General features: G+C 54.6%; 8 protein-coding genes across 8 annotated transcripts; 5 read left to right on the forward strand and 3 right to left on the reverse strand.

Moving 5' to 3' along the window:
• Positions 1-65: 65 nt before the first annotated feature.
• Positions 66-3,980, reverse strand: EI97DRAFT_436355 (uncharacterized protein). Its single transcript, XM_033799075.1, has 4 exons — positions 3,341-3,980; positions 2,489-3,184; positions 1,375-2,440; positions 66-1,326 (listed from the first exon to the last, which is right to left on the reverse strand). The coding sequence occupies exons 1-4, from the start codon at positions 3,521-3,523 to the stop codon at positions 533-535; spliced, it is 2,739 nt and encodes a 912-aa protein (XP_033650652.1). The 5' UTR covers positions 3,524-3,980; the 3' UTR covers positions 66-532.
• Positions 3,981-4,224: 244 nt separating this feature from the next.
• On the forward strand, positions 4,225-4,884 carry EI97DRAFT_384181 (CGI-121-domain-containing protein; the record flags this gene model as incomplete). Its single annotated transcript, XM_033795957.1, has 2 exons — positions 4,225-4,377; positions 4,453-4,884. The coding sequence occupies 2 exons, from the start codon at positions 4,225-4,227 to the stop codon at positions 4,882-4,884; spliced, it is 585 nt and encodes a 194-aa protein (XP_033650653.1).
• A 181-nt stretch (positions 4,885-5,065) lies between these two features.
• Positions 5,066-5,985, reverse strand: EI97DRAFT_384383 (cytochrome c oxidase polypeptide IV; the record flags this gene model as incomplete). The annotated part of the gene is made up of 6 exons (XM_033795971.1): positions 5,066-5,130; positions 5,185-5,284; positions 5,337-5,437; positions 5,512-5,670; positions 5,773-5,844; positions 5,895-5,985. 6 exons carry the CDS (start codon positions 5,983-5,985, stop codon positions 5,066-5,068), a joined length of 588 nt encoding a protein of 195 aa, XP_033650654.1.
• Positions 5,986-6,291: 306 nt separating this feature from the next.
• Positions 6,292-7,034, forward strand: EI97DRAFT_445212 (Isochorismatase hydrolase; the record flags this gene model as incomplete). Its single annotated transcript, XM_033799952.1, has 2 exons — positions 6,292-6,348; positions 6,399-7,034. 2 exons carry the CDS (start codon positions 6,292-6,294, stop codon positions 7,032-7,034), a joined length of 693 nt encoding a protein of 230 aa, XP_033650655.1.
• A 572-nt stretch (positions 7,035-7,606) lies between these two features.
• On the forward strand, positions 7,607-9,611 carry EI97DRAFT_384313 (uncharacterized protein; the record flags this gene model as incomplete). Its single annotated transcript, XM_033795967.1, has 8 exons — positions 7,607-7,724; positions 7,802-7,907; positions 7,960-8,070; positions 8,125-8,385; positions 8,436-8,647; positions 8,700-8,737; positions 8,787-9,100; positions 9,152-9,611. The coding sequence occupies 8 exons, from the start codon at positions 7,607-7,609 to the stop codon at positions 9,609-9,611; spliced, it is 1,620 nt and encodes a 539-aa protein (XP_033650656.1).
• A 1,054-nt stretch (positions 9,612-10,665) lies between these two features.
• On the reverse strand, positions 10,666-12,693 carry EI97DRAFT_190329 (histone deacetylase 3). Its single transcript, XM_033793587.1, has 2 exons — positions 11,894-12,693; positions 10,666-11,847 (listed from the first exon to the last, which is right to left on the reverse strand). Exons 1-2 carry the CDS (start codon positions 12,280-12,282, stop codon positions 10,710-10,712), a joined length of 1,527 nt encoding a protein of 508 aa, XP_033650657.1. The 5' UTR covers positions 12,283-12,693; the 3' UTR covers positions 10,666-10,709.
• Positions 12,694-13,214: 521 nt separating this feature from the next.
• Positions 13,215-14,562, forward strand: EI97DRAFT_461372 (uncharacterized protein; the record flags this gene model as incomplete). The annotated part of the gene is made up of 3 exons (XM_033801196.1): positions 13,215-13,266; positions 13,322-13,569; positions 13,630-14,562. The coding sequence occupies 3 exons, from the start codon at positions 13,215-13,217 to the stop codon at positions 14,560-14,562; spliced, it is 1,233 nt and encodes a 410-aa protein (XP_033650658.1).
• Positions 14,563-15,792: 1,230 nt separating this feature from the next.
• On the forward strand, positions 15,793-19,020 carry EI97DRAFT_482744 (uncharacterized protein; the record flags this gene model as incomplete). Its single annotated transcript, XM_033802077.1, has 5 exons — positions 15,793-16,872; positions 16,927-17,061; positions 17,110-18,309; positions 18,382-18,753; positions 18,816-19,020. The coding sequence occupies 5 exons, from the start codon at positions 15,793-15,795 to the stop codon at positions 18,888-18,890; spliced, it is 2,862 nt and encodes a 953-aa protein (XP_033650659.1). The 3' UTR covers positions 18,891-19,020.
• Positions 19,021-19,536: the final 516 nt, after the last annotated feature.

Here is a 19,536-nt window from a genome sequence, read left to right on the forward strand (position 1 = left end):
CGCAAAAGCAATCGTGAATACCAGAAATCCCATGTGCACTCATCGCCACAAAACAATAACAACCACCTGTCTCGTGGAGACCAGAGGCCCAGCAAGCCAGATCTCCAAATTTCTAATCTTAGAATATATCATATATCCTACGAATCGTATTGTACCAGCGACCCTGGCCGGCACCGAGATGCCGTTCGTTGGTTAGTAAGGCCAGGGTCGTTTGTTCTCGCCTGAGGCGACAGATTATTGCCCTTCCCGTCTGCGCAATCTTCCATATTAAAAACCGGGACTTAGCGTCCTGTCCAGAACTCCATGCCTTTTTCCTTTGCATAGCACAACAAAAAAGTCCTGGTATATCCGAACAACAGAATCATGAGATCAGAAGAAGGAAAAGTCGCCCAAGAGTGCACCGGATCCCGACTGTAAAACCGTGCGCGGATTTTAGGATACACCAGAAGTACTTTTGGAAGAAACATTGTAACAACAGGGAAATTGAATGAAGGGGCTCGCTTTGGTAGCCCATTCCAACGGCTCGTGCATTCTAGCCAACGTGGCCATTGGCACCATGAGCTCCCCTCATGTTGCTCATGCTGAGAACCAGGTTTGGCCACCGCATACTCTGGAAATCGATGCCCTGACCCTGTAGGACCGATCCCCCACCGCCACCCGCAGCGCTTCCATCTTGCCCGGCGGTCTGGGGTAGCAGCGTCGCCGCTGTAGTGGTGTAGTCGTACGGCGGTGCAAACTGCTGCTGGACAGTGGTTCGTGACCACATTGCCCAGTCGCTGGGAGTGGCCAACATGGTGTTGTATTGGGCCTGATAGACGTTAGGGGGGTTTTGGGTCTGATGAGGATATGCATAGCGCTCGTTCGATTGTTGCGTGGCTGCGGCTGCTAAAGCTGCGGCATGTGAGGCTGCCATGCCAGCGTGTTCGTTAGCACCGTACGCCTGCTGATTAGCTGTGTAGTTTTGTTGGAACTCGGAGGGGATCGTGGGGGGAATTCCATTGTTGTACCCATAGGTCAGATTGGCGGCTGACCCGCCATATGCCGCAACCGCCGTGGCACCCGAGCTATCACCGCCTGCACTGACAGCATCCGTGTTCTGATACTGCGCGTAAGCGTTACCGTTGACATTTCCGCTTGCGCCGCCGTTTCCGTTTCCGTTTCCGTTTCCTTCTCCGTATGCCGTGCGGGTTGGCTGTTCTGGGGGAGCTTGCAGGGCGACTTGCGCTAACGATTCTCTCGCAGTGCGGGTAGCGATACTGTCACTGATCTCCCTTAGCGATTTTGCGACAATTGCCTGAACAGCGAGGCGTAGTTTGTCGCCGGTCCCTGTACAACGTCAGCCATATCCAAGAGGGGGAACGCTTGCAAACTTACTCAGATACTTGCCACAGGTGCCCATGACATGCATCCACTGGCCCATGTCACGTTTCAGCTTGTCCATATCCTCCCGGGTCATCTGATCCTTTCTCTTCTCGTACACGAACAGCTGCGTCGACAATGCCGCGATATATACCACAACATGAATCCAAGTGATGTCCAGACTCTTGTATCTGATGATAGCTGCGCAAGTGTGCACCATCTTTTGCGTTACCTCGAGACACTTGTCAAGGTTGGATTTGAGAAAGCCGGGGTCCGTGGACCGGCAGACGGCAGGATGGTAGAGCAAGAGTTGAAACTCCAAGTACCAGTATTCCAGATACAGAGCGAAGATGTGGTTCTCGTTGTAGGCACCCGAAGGGTCCGCAAGCTCAGCTGGAATATTTGCCCTCCACTGTTGGATCTCACGTTCTAGGCGACGTACTGCATCCTCGTAATCACGTGGGGATTGTTTGACGCCGTAGACACTGCGGAAGAGCGATGAACCGACCACAGCATGCTTTACTGTGTGAATTCCTACATGAAACGAGCATTTCTGGAAATCGGAAGATACCTGTTCGTCGGGCAGATAGTCGTCCACAGGCTCCGGAAATTCGACGTCGATATCTTCAATATTGATTGGCATTGGCCGCCCTAGCTTCCCGGAGAGATTGCTCGCCATGGCGTGAAGCGCCCAGAAGATGCGTTTCCGCATTTCAATCTCGAGGGGATCCCTTTCGCCCGAGTCTTCCCACGCTTTTGTCGACCGATGGAAACCCAGTTCGATTGCGAGCAAAAAGGTAGTAGAAAGAATGAGCCAAGCCGCACCCGGTTTTGGGAAGTTGCGCATGTAGTGGCAAATCATGGACAATGCCTGGATGTCTTGCCAGGTATGACCATGCAACAGGTGATTGAAGAAACTCAGAGAATAGCGATAATGCTTATGGGCTTGGGCAAAAGACTGCCCGCCACCGTCCACGTTTCGTGCTGCGAGTTGGTACTCTAGAGTCGCCATCATCATGTGCACGCATACCAGTTCCGTGGGAGATGGTTCAAAGCTTGGGTCGGTTCCTATACGATCAATCTGGCCAGGGTCAGCTCTGAACATGTGGATTCCGATCACGGTACGCACCAGAGCCATGAAAGTACGTTTATCGAGCAGCATGGTATACGGGTTCAACGTCCTCATATACAGTTCAGCATATTTTCTCAGCTTCTCATACTGGGGCATAGGCACCGCCTCAATATCCGTATCTTCTCGCAGGATAACACGCAGGAAATGGTCATATGACATGACAGAAGTCTCGTAGTCCTCTTCGCCTTGGACAAGGTCGGTGATGTCTATTTCGGTGCCAAATATCGACAGGGAGGTGCCCTTGATGTGGCTCACGAGGGAATTGGTAGACGACACGCCGAGGTAATTATCGCCAACGCGATGCGGCTTGAAGTAAGGTAAGGGTCGGTTCTCGGTGCCGGCCACTCGACTCGAGGGCACGATGGGTGGGTCAGGTAGCAACGTGCTTTCCCGCCGGTTTCTGGTTTTGTCACACGCCGTACCTTCGTGTCCATGCTGCGGTGGCTGCCAGGGCGTGCTCTCCTGATAACCATTATGGTTGGGAGGAAGTCTGGGGTTCGCTCCTAGTTCTTTGAGCTGGGTCTGGAGCTCGTGGACTTGGGCGCGAAGGTGGCGATTCTCCGCTTCGACGGCTTCAATCTGGCCTCGCGCCCTAGGTCGGCCAGTGATGCGATCGGTAGTTGTGCATTCGGTGTTGTTCTGCGCGCACGGCGAGCATCCCTCTGGTCTAGGATCGCATCGGATCTTGCGATGCTAGCGGAAGAGATTAGCAAGGAAGTCAATGAGGAGAGTCACGGAAGCGGCATTGGCAAGATGTTGACAGAGGCACAGGGACGTGGTGCATATGAGAAAGGACTAGAGGGGTGAGGTCGCTGAATCGTACAGGTTGGGGGAGAGTAAGACGCGTACCTTGCAGCGATCGCAAGCCTGGCCTGTCCGACTCGAGCTCTGGAGCTTCCTCTTGATGGGCGCAGAATAGTCGGAGGCGGGCGAGGGCTGCGGCCTCAAGGGAGCGGCAGCAATGCCTGGCTCCAGCTTCGGCTGCTTCGTTTCCAAGTGGAAGTCTTGATCGGGGGGCCTTTTTGGGGCCATGGTGTTGGAATTGGGGCGTGGGAAGGAAATCGCCGTGGAGGATGCCGGGAGCGCGCGTGCTGCGAAGACCCGCTCCGCGCTCCGCTCGGGTGGCCAGGGGGGGTGGTACGGGAAGTAAGATGGCTCCTCTGAGATGACAGCAACCTCAAGATGCAAGAGTCGCAGCTCGTGGCAGTCGTGGGGATTGGGTTGTGCAGTGTCGCATCGGGCTGGGGGAGCTTAATGGGCCATCTGGGAGGTTCAGGAGAGGAGAGCAGGACGCAGCATCCCCTACCACGGCGAGCGCGTTCAGCCATGCACTCACCGCCAAGCCCAGCCTGGCTACCCAGCACCGGCAGTACCAGCCATGTGTATAGCCACAGCTGCGCTGCTGAAGGTTTGGGTCTGGGTCTGGTCGAAAGGAGCCCCGGATTCCGCAAGCATTCGATTCGTTCTTGTCGTCATATCAGACTCGAGGTTCTTTGTGCTGCTGGGTAGGCAGTCCTTATACTGTGTGTGCTACCATAGTAGACATCGTCAGCCCCGCTTCCCCAAAAACGGTCAGAGGAACCTTACAGCCCTCACTGCTGCACAACCACCAAACATCAACCACCCAGTCCTGGGACATACAACGCACAGTATCCTCTTCCGACGTAGCTGCCCTGCTTTTGCTCCAAGATCGTGCTGCCCGTGGAGTCAGAATCTCGACAGACGCTTTCACAATGGTGCACGTCCGCACGTATCGCCTACCACACTATGAACAGTATCCCGTTCACGTGGCCCTCTTCAGAGACGTCTCCAATGCTGCCTTTCTTCGAAAACAGTTGCTCGAAGCAAATGAAGACTTCGACTATGCCTTCCTGGACGCTAGCATGGTAAGATCTTATGCCTCTGAAAATCTTTCACTCATCCTCATCGTGGTACTGTCGATGCTAACTCAGGTGACCTAGATAATCTCATTAACCCACCTGCTCAGTGCATCCTTCATGGCCGTGCACCGATCCCTCACCAACTCACTCAAAGCCCGCACTCCCCACTCAGAACTGGTCTTCCGTCTGCATCCAAACAACAACATTGGGGAATCTTACCGGAAATTCGGAATCAGCGACACCACCACGGCACTAATAGCAGTCAAATTATCTCTGTCCCAAGACATCACCGCCGAAACCGTAGCAGCCCATCTAGGCGAAGCCGTTCAGGGTGAATCAGTACAGATTGGAGACGACGGCCACGAGTTGACCAATTGGACCGACGCCAACAAGGTGAATGAGACGTACAAGACACCAAACCTCCTAGGGAAGAATGGACACGCCTCTGATAACACCAACTTGGAACACGCCCAAGCCGTCATTCTGGGCCTCATGACCATTAAAGGCTCATGACAACTCTTCACTTGCACCAAGTGGAAAGACGATTAGCATCCAAACGTCACAAGATAAAACAAAAAGAAAAAAGTAAATGACAAATGAACGAACCCCATTCTGACTATTCTACATCCAAAGGGCTGAAATTGCTCTGCTAGACCGTATCGATACATGGCCACCGTAGTGATCATCCCAATGTCTACAAGTTAGCATACTCTGGCTTGATGAAGTCGGCCATATTCTTGGGCCTGGGGTAGGCGTTCTCTGCGAGTCCATTAGCAACAGAGGCCATCAACCAAGTAACCCCCTTGAGCTTACCGGCGTGGTGCGCATGCGGGTCATCCGGAGGGCCGATGTAGTGCATCTTGTATGCAGATCCGCATTCCATGCAACGCGCGACGGGCTCCTCACGCGTCAACTATAGACACTCAGTTTCACATGCCCCCCCATATCCCTCTCTAGTAGCTTACAGTGATCCAGAGAACTTGGTGAGAATCAGCAGGGCACCCAGTGCAACCAACGTACTGCTCCTCGCCGGCCGAGTTCACCACAATGGGATCTTCAAGGGTACCTATAAAGAGTCAACTACCGATTGTCTCATGCCATTCTAGCTCCCAAGCTAGCCCGCCAACTAATGCGACGTACCGACACGGCTGGAGTCCAATGGCTTCATGTCGAAGACGTCGATGCCCTGCATCTTTCCCAGGATTTCGAGACGCTCCAAGCCAGTGGCCTGCTCCAGATCGGTGGGGACGGTTCCGGGTTTCGCACCAGGAGGAAGAAGGTCCTCAGTGGTCTTGATATCTGCCGGTGCAGTTTCGTTAGCGATTGACCTGGTTTGAAGAAGAAGCGCTTTTGTCGAATGCTCGACATCCCGGCGGAAGCCAATTGCGTCATTGTACGTACCCTCGAGCTTCTTATATCCCTCGAGAAGGCTACGAGGGCCCGATGAGGGAGGGTTCTCCTTGCTTGCGTCGCCTGGGAGAGGTTACTATATGATCGTATGATGGTCCTGGATCGCGACCTACGGCGCACAATGGAGCTGACGAAGGTGCGTCGGGCCGCGGCGCGAGGGGCCGCACGCCTCACAGCAGCTACGGCAGAGCGTTGAAGGAACATTGCGGAGGCAATTGGCCTTGGGAGGGAGCGGAGACGGGGGCGGGTGGGGTGGTAGTTGGAGCTCTGAAGGTGGAACGAGGTTGTCGTTGGAATCATGAAAGCTTGGCGCGCTAGCTTTCTGCCAGCTGCGGCACTTCCCGGAGTTGGGCCGGGCGGACCACCTGGGCACCTGGGCAGGCACCCCGTGGTCAGGTGACGGTGACTCTATCCTCAAGCTATTTCCTTCACCCAATTCACCACTACCAGTGTCACCTATGTGAATAGCCGTTCACAATCCCGCATTGGGGTGTGTTCATTCACTCCAGAATGCTTTTCAAGCCGGCGTTGATTGTGGTGGATCTCCAGGAGGACTTTTGCCCTCCAGTAAGTGGCCTTGGGTGCCGACGAAAGGCTTATCACTGACAAACTGCTAGGATGGGGCTCTCGCTGTCCAAGGTGGCCGCGACATTGTACCGCTCGTCAACGACCTCCTGACCCTGCCTTTCCACGCCAAAGTGGCTACAAAGGACTACCATCCGCCCGATCACATCTCGTTCGCATCGAATCATGAGCCTCCGAATAATGTCCCGTTCATTTCAGTGATTACGATCAAGAATCCGCTCAATGCCGAGGAGGTCGAGGAAACACGATTGTGGCCCGATCACTGTGTTCGAGGGACCAAGGGGGCCGAACTTATCCCAGAGCTGGATACGTCCAAGTTTGATCACATTATAGAAAAGGGACAGGATAAACGGGTAGAGATGTACTCTGCATTTGCGGACCCTTTCCTGAGCCCCACGGTCTCTCGCAGTGAACTGGCACCGATATTGCATGATGCAGGTGTTACAGACGTGTACATAGTGGGCCTTGCTGCGGACTACTGCGTCAAGTACACGGCTGTCGATGCGCGCAAACACGGTTTCAACACATGGGTGGTAGGGGACGCGACGCGTGCAGTCGATCCGTCGTCGTTGCCAGAGGTGTACAAGGTGTATGAGGAGATGGGAATCCGTGTGATTGGCAAGGATGACGCCTTCCAGCGCATAAAGGACGTCGACCGAGTCGCATAGGTAGGGACTGCATCCGTGAAGGTTATTAACCCTGTGAAAAGCTGTTGAATCTCTTTCGCGCCGCCCGAGGGTGGAAAGAAAGCTGTTGAGGCGGAGTTAAAGCTATGATACCCGGTGACAGCGTTCGTCACCAACATACCCATGACTATCAATCTACAGCCTCATCCATAAATGTACACTTATCCTACTGCCAAGTGCAATTGATCTCCTCCCATTAAGCTCCGACACGTGGTCCGCGGACATTCACGACGGGATCCACCTGAGCAGTCGGACGACGGTGCGGGCGGCGGGGCTCTTATAGGTAGGGCGGGGATTTTTTTCCCTTCCCCGCGGTCAGCCAGCCCAGGCCTTCCGTCATCGCTTGGGCCGTGGCTCCATCGTCAACCTAAACCTCTCTTAGTTTCTGCGCCTGTGAATATTCTGTGGTTTTGTTTACCTCCGCTGAGCCCAGGACCCTCCTTCTCATTAGAGTATATTCTTGAGCAGGCGCTTTGCAGCATGGTGCTGGGCCACACACACCACAGGCGGCGCTCGCAAACCGGCAGTGCGTCATTCCTTCGGGTCTACCTGAAATGCAAGAGTTAACACTGGCTTCCGGCTCTTTAGGCAACCGATCTTCGGGCGAGGAGCTCCGCGGCGACGATGTTACAAAGGAGGATGAGACGGTCGTGGACTCGGAGCAGGGCAGCAGTATGTCTCTCGGACCAGCATTCCTCAGGCTGGCTTGCTGAAGTGGAACAATTTGCTGACCATGGATCTCGAAACAGTGCTCATGCACATTATATCACAGCTACGGCCGGGCGCAGACCTAAGCCGGGTGACGCTACCTACCTTCATTCTCGAACCGCGCTCGATGTTGGAGAGGATCACAAAGTGTGTTGGTTTATATGAAATAGCTCCGGACGGGATGCTGATGTGCGTGTAGCTTCATGGCCCACCCGGAGACCCTGCTGCCTATGACGAAGATAGAGGACCCTGTTGAGCGGTTTGTTGCCGTAGTGAAGTTCTATCTTAGTGGTTGGCACATCAAACCACCGTATGCAATGCCGAGGAACCTGTAGGCTGGAGGCTCGAGCTGACCGTGTATTAGAGGGGTCAAGAAACCGCTAAATCCCATATTGGGAGAAACCTTCACCTGCTACTGGGACTACGAGGACGGTACCAGGGGTTACTATATCGCCGAGCAGACGTCACACCACCCTCCGAAATCGAGCTATTTCTTCATGGCGCCAGAGCATCACCTCCGGATAGATGGCACGCTGAAGCCGAGGAGCAAGTTCTTGGGGAACTCGGCGGCCAGTATGATGGAAGGCATAGCCGTGATGCGGTTTCTTAACACAAACGAGCGCTTGTGAGCTACTCTGGCCGCTTGCTCTGTTGCTCCTCTGACGATTCCTTTAGCTTTATTACCCAGCCGAACATGTACGCGCGAGGCATACTGTTTGGTAAGATGAAATATGAGCTCGGCGACCACAGCTTCGTCCGGTGTCCAGAGTCTGGTTTGGCGGCGGATCTGGAGTTCAAGACGAAAGGATGGGTCAGCGGCGGATATAACGCAATCGGCGGCTTCATCAAGGATACCAAGACAGATACGAATCTGTTTGAGCTTTCCGGTAGACCACAACCACGTTTCATATCTTTGTTGAAACCACTGACCTAGGTTAGGCCATTGGAACGCCGCGATGTACATCAAGAATCTCACGGTAAGTTATCACAGCAGTAGTAACACCGTGAAGGCGCTGATCATGTCAGACTGGTAAAAAAGAACTGTTATTCGATGCTACGCATGCGAAACACACGCCTCCCAAAACCCGACCGCTCGAAGAGCAGGGTGAACGAGAATCGCAACGACTATGGCATGAAGTAACAGAGGCCGTTAAACGAAAGGACCAGGAAGTAGCAACCGAGGCGAAGGCACGAATCGAGGACCGGCAACGGGAGGAAGCCGCGAAGCGAGCCCAGGACGACGTGGACTGGCATCCCAGCCTGTTCAGGCCAGTGCATGGTGGTCATGGCGGGACCGAGGAAGGCGAGGAGGATCTTGACTGGATCATCAACGCTAAGATGTATGACGGCCATATGTCTGGTAGCAGTGGAATCAGCTGACAGGCCTATAGTGATGGCAAAACTCCCCAAGAGCAGATCAAGCAGATCCTGCACATCGCGGCTATACTGCCGGGGCAGGCGCCTCCTCGCCATCAATTCAATATTCCTTCGCGAAGAAGCAGCATCGCGCGCTCTCGTGCCAGTCTCGAGAGCATAAGGGACACACATCATGTAGGTCCAGACCCGCAGCAACAACCCTCACAGCACACCCCAGCGCACAACACAGCGGCAGCAGCACCAGTCACAATAGAGGGCTCGACCCATCCCGCCGCTCACCCATCATCTTCGGACACCGCCACACCTGAACCACACAACCTCAGCTTACGGCATGAAGAGCTCCTGAAAGCGATTCCGCCTTCCAAACTTCTGCACAAAAACAAGCACGACGAACCGGTACAGGGAGGAGACGCGCTGAAACGAGTAGACTCGGAGACGAGGAGTGAGGATGAGTTTCATGATGCGGAGTCGTAAGCTTTTCTCTTTTCCCATCTCGCATAGTCATTCTCCGTCATCAGCGGTACATGAAACCATTTCCGGTGCGGTTTGGAATCTATTACTCATCTGCTATTTTTCCCTTTTCCGTTGGCGTAAGAGGCATATTTCTCCTCTGGGGCGGAAGTGTGAATGCGTGTGGTACAGCGGATCTCTTCTCCCTATATACGACTGAATGGCTTTGTGTGGTTTCCGCACCCCTTTTTAGAACACTGAAGGTTGGAGAGATGAGGAGAAATGGCATGATTGGAGTCCATTTTAACGAACCATGAAGATATTCTATACGAATCTCAACTAGGCACGAAGAGGTGGCGGCTTATACGTTTTTCCTTCTCTTTCTTCAACACTTGCAAAGCGATCGGTGGAGTGGGCTGGTGAATATTAGAGATTAGGGTGCCTATCCAGCACTATATAAATGCGATTTACAAGTGCAAAGGGGTGTGAGTTGGGAATGTATAGCAGTGTAATCGAGCATTAGTAATATACTAAGGGGTATACCTAGTTTTAGCGCACAACAGGGACTCGATTGAGAAACTCCCATGCCTCAGACCAAGTCATATTTTCCACCTTGTCACTTTTCAGCGTTCCCTACCCTCAGTACTACTCTAATACCGTCGACGAATTAGCTCGATCAGCCGCCAAGAGCCACTCATGGTGTGCACTGGTAAGTCTGACACTCTACTGTATGCATTATCTTAGCAGCCACCACGCCCATATTAGACAGACAGCTAGCCCAAATAGGTAAATCCGTTCCATAGATTCTAAAGTGACTAGTCAGTTGTACTTCAACGGTTGGCCGCTGATGAGGTCTTTCACGGTAGCTGCTGATCCAATGACTACGATGATAGGCAGTGACCGATATGCTGCCTTACTCTAAATTCTCAATCAATGAGATGGAACCTAATCCTGAGTAACATTATGCACTTGAAAGTCGAGAGGATGTCATTCAAACCCTCTGGAAGTTGTAATCAATACAGGTTCATAGAATAATCTCTTCAGAAATAATGCATCCCAGACGTCATGCGAGCTTTCCACACTCACAGCCTCGTTCCTCCACCATTTCTTCACTATCTTCTATCACTTCAAGCCTCTCTCGCCCCTCCCCCCCGTGTTCCTTTCCTTTGACCTCCTCATCTTCTCCACACTGGCGTGCATCTTATCCTGCCTCTCCTCCTCAATCTCCCTATCAATCTCCTCCCGAATCCTCATCAGCTGCTCCATGCTAATCCCCTGCGTATTCACAACCACAGACGGCGCCCCTTCCAAATACCTCAGATTCTCCATCGCCCTCTGCACCAGCGTCTGCAGCGCTTTGGCAGTGTTGAGATTGTCGTGCCGAGACCGGTTGTGCAGCTCCGGGTACAAGATGCCGCCGCCGTTTTCTTCGCCTTGGAATGCTTGGATGTAGGGAATGTGCGTTGGGAGGTCGTTGTGTAGGGATGCGCCGACGCAGACGGCGGTCTCGTGACACCAGGTCCGGGCGACGTTGCGGGGCGTGTATCCTCCTCCACCTATGAGGAGCATGGGCCGACCGTAGTTCTTGACGGTTTCCACGCAGAAGCCGTGCGCTTTGATATTCAGGTTGAAGCGACCCAGGCGGTCGCCACCGAGAGAGTCGGCGCCTGATTGGAGGACGATGGCTGTGGGCCGGTACTTTTCGACTACGGCGTCGGTGATTGTTTTGAAGAGCCATTTGTATTGGTCGTCGTCGATGCCATCGTCGATGGGGATATTGAGGGCGTGGCCTTTGCCCGGGTTAGTTGGGTCCGTGGGACCCATTTCGTGGATGTCGCCTGTGCCGGGAAAGAACTGGTAGCCGTAATGGCGGTCGAAGCCGTGCTTGTGGTAGGAGAGGGTGAAGACGCGGTCCGACGATTCGAAGGCTTGTTCGACGCCGTCGCCGTGGTGGACATCGATATCGATGTACAGGACCCGTTGGTGCTGGGTAAGGAGGTGCTGGATGGCGAGGACGATGTCGTTGATGTAGCAGAAGCCGGAGGCTTCCTTCTTCTTGGCGTGGTGCAGGCCACCGGACCAGTTGATGGCGATATCAGACTGGTTATTAAGCAAATTCTGTGCTGCGTGCATGGAGGCTCCGCTGTATAATGAGACGTAGTTCCACAGTCCTTCGAAGACGGGACAGTCATTAGATTCGCCGCCGAATCCGTAAGCTTTCATGCCTTCGTCGTGATGCTTCATGTTTTGGGGAGTGATTCTGAGCGGTTAGCCGAAGACAGCTGGTAAAGGGGATCGAGGCTTACGCTTCAAGGAAGGATAGATACTCTCGGTCGTGGAAGATGGCGAGCTCGTCTTTGCTCGCTGGTCGCGGTTCATAGAGGTCCATGGCGTACTCCAACCCATAAGCAATCACCAGCTGCTTAGTTAATGTCAACCTCCAGGGTTTCATAGGATGAGAGCTTCCAAAGTGGTGGTACTCGACATGGGGGTTGTAATGGAACGACACATTGTAGCCTCGCGGCTTTTCTATGCCATACTCCTCTGCTTCTCGCGCAATGATATCGACCTTCTGGGCATCGCTTAGCGTCTTGAAGACAGAGTAGTCTCCTTGGAATTTATCGTTTGGGTCATAATAGTCCTGGACAACGCAAGCGGGCCGTGTCGACGATGTAAAGGCCTGGGGCCCCGGCATCGCAAACGCTTGCGTTGGTAGTGTCTCTCCGGGGCGGAAAGGGCGAAGAGGGCCCCGATCAATCCACTTCTGGATGTCCTCCCGCGTAGGAACGAAAGGCTTCGCAAAGTAATGCACGCTGGTCCCTTCCGCTGCGCAAAAGCTCGTGTCTTTGCCTTTTCCTTTGGGTCCCGACGGATAAGTCGCTCTGCCTTTTCCCTTCCCCTCTGGTTGATAAGCTTTTTCGTGATGGTCAGGACCAGGTGTCTTGTATTGGTGGTCCGGTGTAAGCTAAGTCCCATAATCCGAGAACAGGTGCTGTGATTTACCTTCGTGGACCTGTCACGGGGAAGCGTGTCTATCTCACTCAAGATCGAATCGCTCCCGCTTGTTTCGCCGCCAACCTCGACAGTCGAATCCTCGCGATGCGGGCTATCATCGGAAACGGCTGCACTGCTCTTCTCCTGCCGTGTACGCGGACTCTGAGGCGGATCTCTTGAAGTACTCGATACTACGTCGGTCAGGTCGGAGGAGTCTCCAAGGTCTTCGTCGTCGATAGTCGTCGTCTTATCCTGGTCGCGCATCTCTACGCTGCGATTGGACATCTTGCCGAGAGCAGCACGTGCGTGTGGCGATGCTGCCAGTACAGCGCGGGTTAGCTTCGCCTTAACGTCTCCAGATCTACACAATACATCATCAACTTACAAGAGTTCGATCGCTCAAAGGTTGTCGCATCAGTTTGGTTGAACACGCAAGAGTTGTGGGAACGCGAGAGAGAAAAGAGCTGCGCAGGTGGTTGACGTCCAGTCACCGGGAAGCGGCCTTTACCAGCTTTGCGGGCTTTCACTGCCTCATTGAGAGTTCCTATCGCCTTCCATCCAACAATCATCTGCTCCACTGGTGCCACCCACTCACTCAACGACCGCCCGACTCTTCCACTGCAGCCAGACCCAATGGCTGGCCCGGAAGACCCAGCAAACGTGCTGGAGCAGTGGATCCATGATGGTAACGCCACACTGCCAGGCCCCTGCTTTCGCTGATATAAACTGACGATTCGCAGTCGCAAACTTACCTGCAGAGATAACCCATCTCTACGAAGAGGCGCAGGCCAAAGACCAGCAGATTAACGAATGCCGGGCTATTATACAGTCACGTGATAACAGCCTTCAGAAGTTCATCAAACTCAACGGTGCGCTCGTCCAGAACCCAAAGGAAGAGCAGTATTCCAAGACCATTCTGCAATGCTATGAACGCGCTCAGATCCTGCAAGAAGAGAAGGTGGGCCTGGTTGAGAGAGCCATCATGCTGGTAGGTACACCTCCTCTCCGTCATGGCATGCAACTTGACTGACATGGCAATGCGCGGTAGACGGATCGTCACGTAAAGCGACTCGACATCAAACTACGGGACTTACAAAATGATGGGTCTATCCCGGCAGACCCTCAACTCCCGTCTCTCCTCAAGGACTCACCCGGGAACATGGTGCCTCCTTCATCACTAAGCAACACGGGGGCAAATACACCACTGCACCCAATCTCTGGAAATCAACCAGGAGGCCCTGCCAACCTTGCGCAGGCTGCAGCGATTGCGCGAATGAACAGCGCAGTCGGCGCGAGTGGCAGACTTCCCTCCTCGTTACAGACCATGCAGACACAGGCGGTGCTGAATCAACAACGGCTTCGCGAGGCGCAAGCTCCAGCGCAGGCCATGTCACGGCAAGAGAGGGAGATGTCTACAGGCAGCGATGGCAAGCGACGACGGCCGACGGGCAGCTTGGGGCCGCTTCCACCGCCAGCAACGTCGGGTCTGGCGCGGCAAGGGTCCATGGGACCAGGAACGCCGAAACCTTCAACTCCTGGGTCTCGTGCTGGAAGCGTGGGACCCAAGCAACCCCAGAGACATGCGTTGACGGTGAAGAAGGCGAAACCGCAGCAACCACTACGGAAGATGGCCCTCGCGGCTAAGGCAGGCTCGACCAAGACGAAGCGTCGCAAAGGTGGCTCCCGGGCATCGCCCTCGACGACAGCGGACGACGAGAGTGTGGCCAGCGAGGCAGGCACCGAGGACGAGGAGATGACGGGTATGGGAGGGGCAGAGGGGGAAGAGGACGAGGGAGACGACACCAAGTACTGCTTCTGCCAGCGGGTCAGTTTTGGCAACATGGTAGCGTGCGACAACGACAACTGCCAGTACCAATGGTTCCACTGGGAGTGTGTGGGGATCAAGGAGGAGCCGTTGGGCGAGTGGCTGTGTCCGGACTGCAGAAAGCAGCCGGCGAACAAGATCAAGAGAAGTCGTTAGTGGTCGTTATGGTTCCTCAGCATTGGACTAGACGCCGAGTGACGGCGGATGCAGTGCTCTCAGCTCTGTATTGTCTCGACTCTCGGGATCATGGTGTTCTGGCACGCGGGAGGCGGAAGAGGCGTTGCGCCTGCCGAGGGTGCAGGACGCCTTCACAGGGGTTGGATAGCCTCTATGGGGTGGAGCGCGAGTAGACGTGTGCGTCATGAGTACCTACTCCTACTTAGGTATTCTGGACACTGAGGGTACCGGAGCTGGACCCGAAGTTGCTCGTACTCCGTATATGCAAGTCGACAGTGCCGCGTCTTCGAGTACTGGCGAACAGGTGTTGGGGCGCATAAAGGAGCAAATTTGCGGGTGTCCGGGGGGGTGGGATAGACATTGGGATATGGAAGGATGCAATTTCCGAGGACGACAGGCGTTGGAGTAGCTGTCAGCCGGCAGACGCACTTTACGAATTACGACATGTATCCGATGTATTATTACTCTTACTGTCCACGCGTAATCATCAGAGCGACAGTTGAAGACAGACGGCAGTAGGTAGAGGAGGGTACCTGCATGTGCCTTTTCTCAACGAAGATCTAGTACTCTGCTACGTTCCCTCCTAATAAATATCCACGTCTACAATTATCAACTTCAGTCTTGCCCGACTTGATTCGCTGGTCTCGTTGTTGAACCGCGTGTGCCTGGCCCTGGACGTTCCCCTGGCTTACTTCTGTTAAGAGGTGTCGTTCCTTGGCACGTGTCCGCCAGGGCCAAGACGGCGAGCATGGAAAGGGGAACGTTCCAACGTTGCTCAGCGGCTCCAGCCAGTCCAGTCCGTAACCCCGTCAGCTTGCAAAAATATGACCCCGTTGTCGTCCTCGCTGCCTCCTCCTACCTCTGTCGCTGCTGCTGCTGCTGCTCCTCCATCGCCGGCTCTTTAGCTAGAAGCCGCCGTTGCCCTGCCGTCGTTTTCTGAATGCCAGTATTGTTGTCGTCGCCTCTCGCTCATTTCCCCAACACATTACCCGCCTACCGCCTTTGTCGGAAGACCCCAGCCAGCAGTCGCCATCTTCTTCCACACCTCGCACGCCCTAATCAAGAGACCGGCACGAGTCCCGCGGTGCAGTTGCACCTCAACATCGCTCCACTTCGCAGCAGCAGCACACAGCTGAGCTTGTCATCGCCGAGCCTATCCTCCTCCACAGTCTGCAGCAGCCCCCCTCGCCGTGAAACACACTCAACACGATGAATGCGCCCGGCCGCATCAACGGCGCCCTGTCCCCCGTCTCCACGGTCGACAGCACCGACTGGTCCCCCATCACTCGCTACCAGAGCCTCACCGGCGCCGACAATCCGTATTCTCCCACCCTCCCGCCCAACAACCGCGGTATCAACACGCCCCCCACCTCTGTCCACAGCAGCACAAACATCACCGATGGCTCCATGGCCCAAGCTATGGGCCGCCCCCCAGCAGGCGGAAACCCCTCGCCCCCCAGCTCCATTGCCCGCTCCAGCGACGGCACGGGATTGTATGCCTCGAGGATGGCCGACGCCGGCGCCAACAACCGCAAGTTGATGATGTATGAGGACACATTGGCCGAGCACTACCGCGTGCTAAAGGCATACCTCGGACCCTATCTCAAGGATGAGGCCGGCAATCCTCGACCAAGCAGAGCCAAGGACAAACTCACCCGTCTGTCGCCTGTGCAGTTCCAAGAGCTCAGCACAGATGTCTATGATGAGTCGCTACGCAGAGAGGATGACCGCAAGCGCGGAGGTCCAGGCGCCCCGGGAAATGAGACCCCCAAATACCTGCTACCAAAGACCAACTTCCATCCAAAGCGGAACCAGGCCCGCCAGAAGCTCTCCACCCTACCCCTCGAACGTTTCCGTCAACTTGCGACCGATGTCTATTACGAGTTGGAAAGGAGATGCCCCAGATTTGCGGGAGGAGATATCATGAGATCTGCAAGTCCAGCAATGAGCATTGCGAGTCGGACAAGTAGAGGCCCGCCGAGTCGAGTGGGAACCCCCAACAGCATGAACGGGGGATTGCGCGGTAATGGGCGACCTCCACCTGGACCGCCTGGACCATACCGCAATGGGCATCCGCCCGGGTCTCTCCCTCCAGGGCAGGCAAATGAGTTGGGACGACCGCTCCCGAAGACGTTTCAGCAAAATACAATTGTCCCCAACAAGGGCACCATGGTCGAAGACGACGACGACGACGACAGTGCAGCCAACGACGACGAGGACGCATTCAACCTCGAAGGTGCGGCCTCGCGCCAGAGCAGGCGGCAGACCAATAAGAGCTTGAACCTCGCGGTAAGTCGCACGGTTCCGGTTTTTACCAAACAACGAGACTAATCCGATTCTCAGAATGAGAAGCTCGTATCCGACCTCCAAGCTCAAGTTGCAGAGCTACAGGGGAAGATTAGCTCTCTCGAAGAATCATTACGAAACAAAGATGAGGAAATAGAGAAGCTCAAGGAGGCTGATCAGGCGCGGGATAATGTGAGTGATGAGCTATCGGTCTTCCATTACATTGCTCATGATTTACAGATTACCTCCTCTGAACGCGCTGAGTGGGACGACCTTCGTTATTCGCTCGAAGAAAAGGTCGAGAAAGCAGAGAATCTCAATTCCTCCTTGCGCTCGGAGATCGACAGGATACGCAGTGAAAATGAGGAGACGGAGCGGAACTTACGTGCCCAGATTTCAGAGCTAGAATCGAAGGCATCGCAACGACAATCGGCTAACGGGGATGATGATCAGTGGCGACAGCGTGCAGAAGAGCTCGAACGGGAGTTGAATGAGCAGCAGCGGGTCACGGAAGATGTGCGCCGGGATGCAGCGCTTTTCTTGCAAGAGATGAGGGAGTTGTCAAATCGGAGTGACGCTGCCTTGGAGAAGGAAGAGCAGCTGTTCAACCGGGTTACCGCTCTGGAAGCAGAGCTCAAAGACTGGAAATCCCGCTACACTCGAGCCAAATCGCAGCTCCGCAGCCTCAAGGCTTCATCGATCGGACTCGCTTCCCTCGCTTCCCCGGATATCAGCAACTATGCCCGCGACGCAAGCTTCACCGCCCCTGATGGCATCGTGAAAGACGTACATGTTACCAAGTTCCAGCTCAGCATCGACGAACTCCTCCAGGTTGCGCGACGATCCGATCCCGAGCAGGTGCTGGAGAGCATGAGGCACGTGGTACAATGTGTGCGCGCCATCACCGGAGACATCGACAGCACGCCTCTCTCACAGATCCAGTCCCCCAGCAGCAGCGTCAACGGTGACGGCTTTGCCACTCCAGAAAAGCAGCAGGCGAAGCTGAAGTCCCGCGTCAGCGCCACGGCGAACAACCTCATCACCGCAAGCAAGAATCACGCCTCGTCCGCCGGTTTGTCACCCGTCAGTTTACTGGACGCAGCAGCCAGTCATCTCTCCACCGCCGTGGTAGAACTCGTCAAGCATGTCAGAGTGCGGCCAACGCCCGCAGAGGAGCTCTCCAATGGAGAAGAGGACGACAGACCGATGCCCCTGAAGCCAAACGGCTACTCTTCGTACAACCCCTACGGCGCTAACAGCGTCAACGGCAACGGCGTCGTCGGTGCAGGCATGGGCCATCAGCGCCATCGCAGTCGCGGCGGCAGCGGCAGTTCAGCAGGCTACAGCGCGTACAGTTCCCCGTACAGCGGATATGATCGCCAGAGCGGGGGTGCCTATGGGCTCTCCCCACTGAAGGATACGGGGATGGCCGAGTTCAAGGTATGAATGACCCTGAATGCGGCGACGCCAGTTTGTTGAGTACGATTTTCTCATTCGTCTTCTCGCTTTTAGAATTACCTCGATGATCAGACTGCGCTTCTGGTGCAGAGTATTCAGCCGCTTGTGCATACCATTCGGTCGTCCAGCAATGGTAACGCTCCTGGCTCTTCCCCGGCGGACGAACAGCAAATCGCAAACTATATCCAAGATATCTCCCGCGCGGTGCAGGATACCGTCACGAGGACGCACGATGCGGTGCGCGACCTGCCGGCTCCGGCGCTGAAGAAGCATGTTCTTCCTATTGTTCAGGTGCTCGAGGGCTGTAGAGTGGATATGCTGAGCGTGCGTGTTGGGGATGGGCCAGGAGATGCAGGGCAGGCGGGGAAGGAGGGGTATAGGGAGAGGATTCCACCGTTGGCGTTTCGGACGGCGAGGGCGATGAAGGTATGCTGATTCGTGTTCTTTCCTCGATTGTATGAGAGGATGAGGCTGACTGTGAGTCGCAGGAGCTCGTTTTGAGGGTTGAGAGGATCGAAACGGGAGAGTTGACGGTGGATATGGTGTTGAAGGATGATTTTTAAGAGGGGCGGGATTGGGGAGAATCGGAAATGGTGAAAGTAGGGGCTGGGGTGAGGGATGGGCATGGTAATGATTTGCGACTCTTTTTTCTCTTCTTCTTTCTTGCTTACCATTGCTTCGTGGTGGTGTTTCTTTTTACTAGCGAGCGGGTCCTTTTAGCTCTGGCGCTTTTTGCATTTTGCTTCCAGTGCGACCTTTTGGGACTCGTTTGGGTTTTGCGGTCCTGCGAGGCGTTGGAGGGGGTGTCTTGCAACGAGTAGGTATGCACGCGACGCATCCATGTGTGTATGGGTGTTGCTTGGGCAGCGTTTTGGTATTCTTGTTTATGGTAACGGAAAGAAATGCTCGTGTTCGTTCATGCTTTGTGTGTTCAAGTTCTCAAGTGGTCAAAACAAAGATCATGTTCGACGTCATTCATGTACATGCTTTACTCATGCCCTCTTGCAAGCAAGTCCAACGGTTAAATAGTCCCTTGGCTAAGGCATGGAATGGAATAATGAACGCGAATTCAACATGTTGTTATCAGCGTACTAGTACTGCCTAGCGTTCAGCTTGTCGAGCTCATCATGATCGTCTTGCCGCTGTGCTGCTACTTGACATTCAAGTCAACTGCATATTAGTTATACCAACTTTTGCAGACATAATGAA

Source organism: Westerdykella ornata (assembly GCF_010094085.1).
Source record: "Westerdykella ornata strain CBS 379.55 unplaced genomic scaffold EI97scaffold_30, whole genome shotgun sequence".
Lineage (NCBI taxonomy): Eukaryota > Fungi > Ascomycota > Dothideomycetes > Pleosporales > Sporormiaceae > Westerdykella > Westerdykella ornata.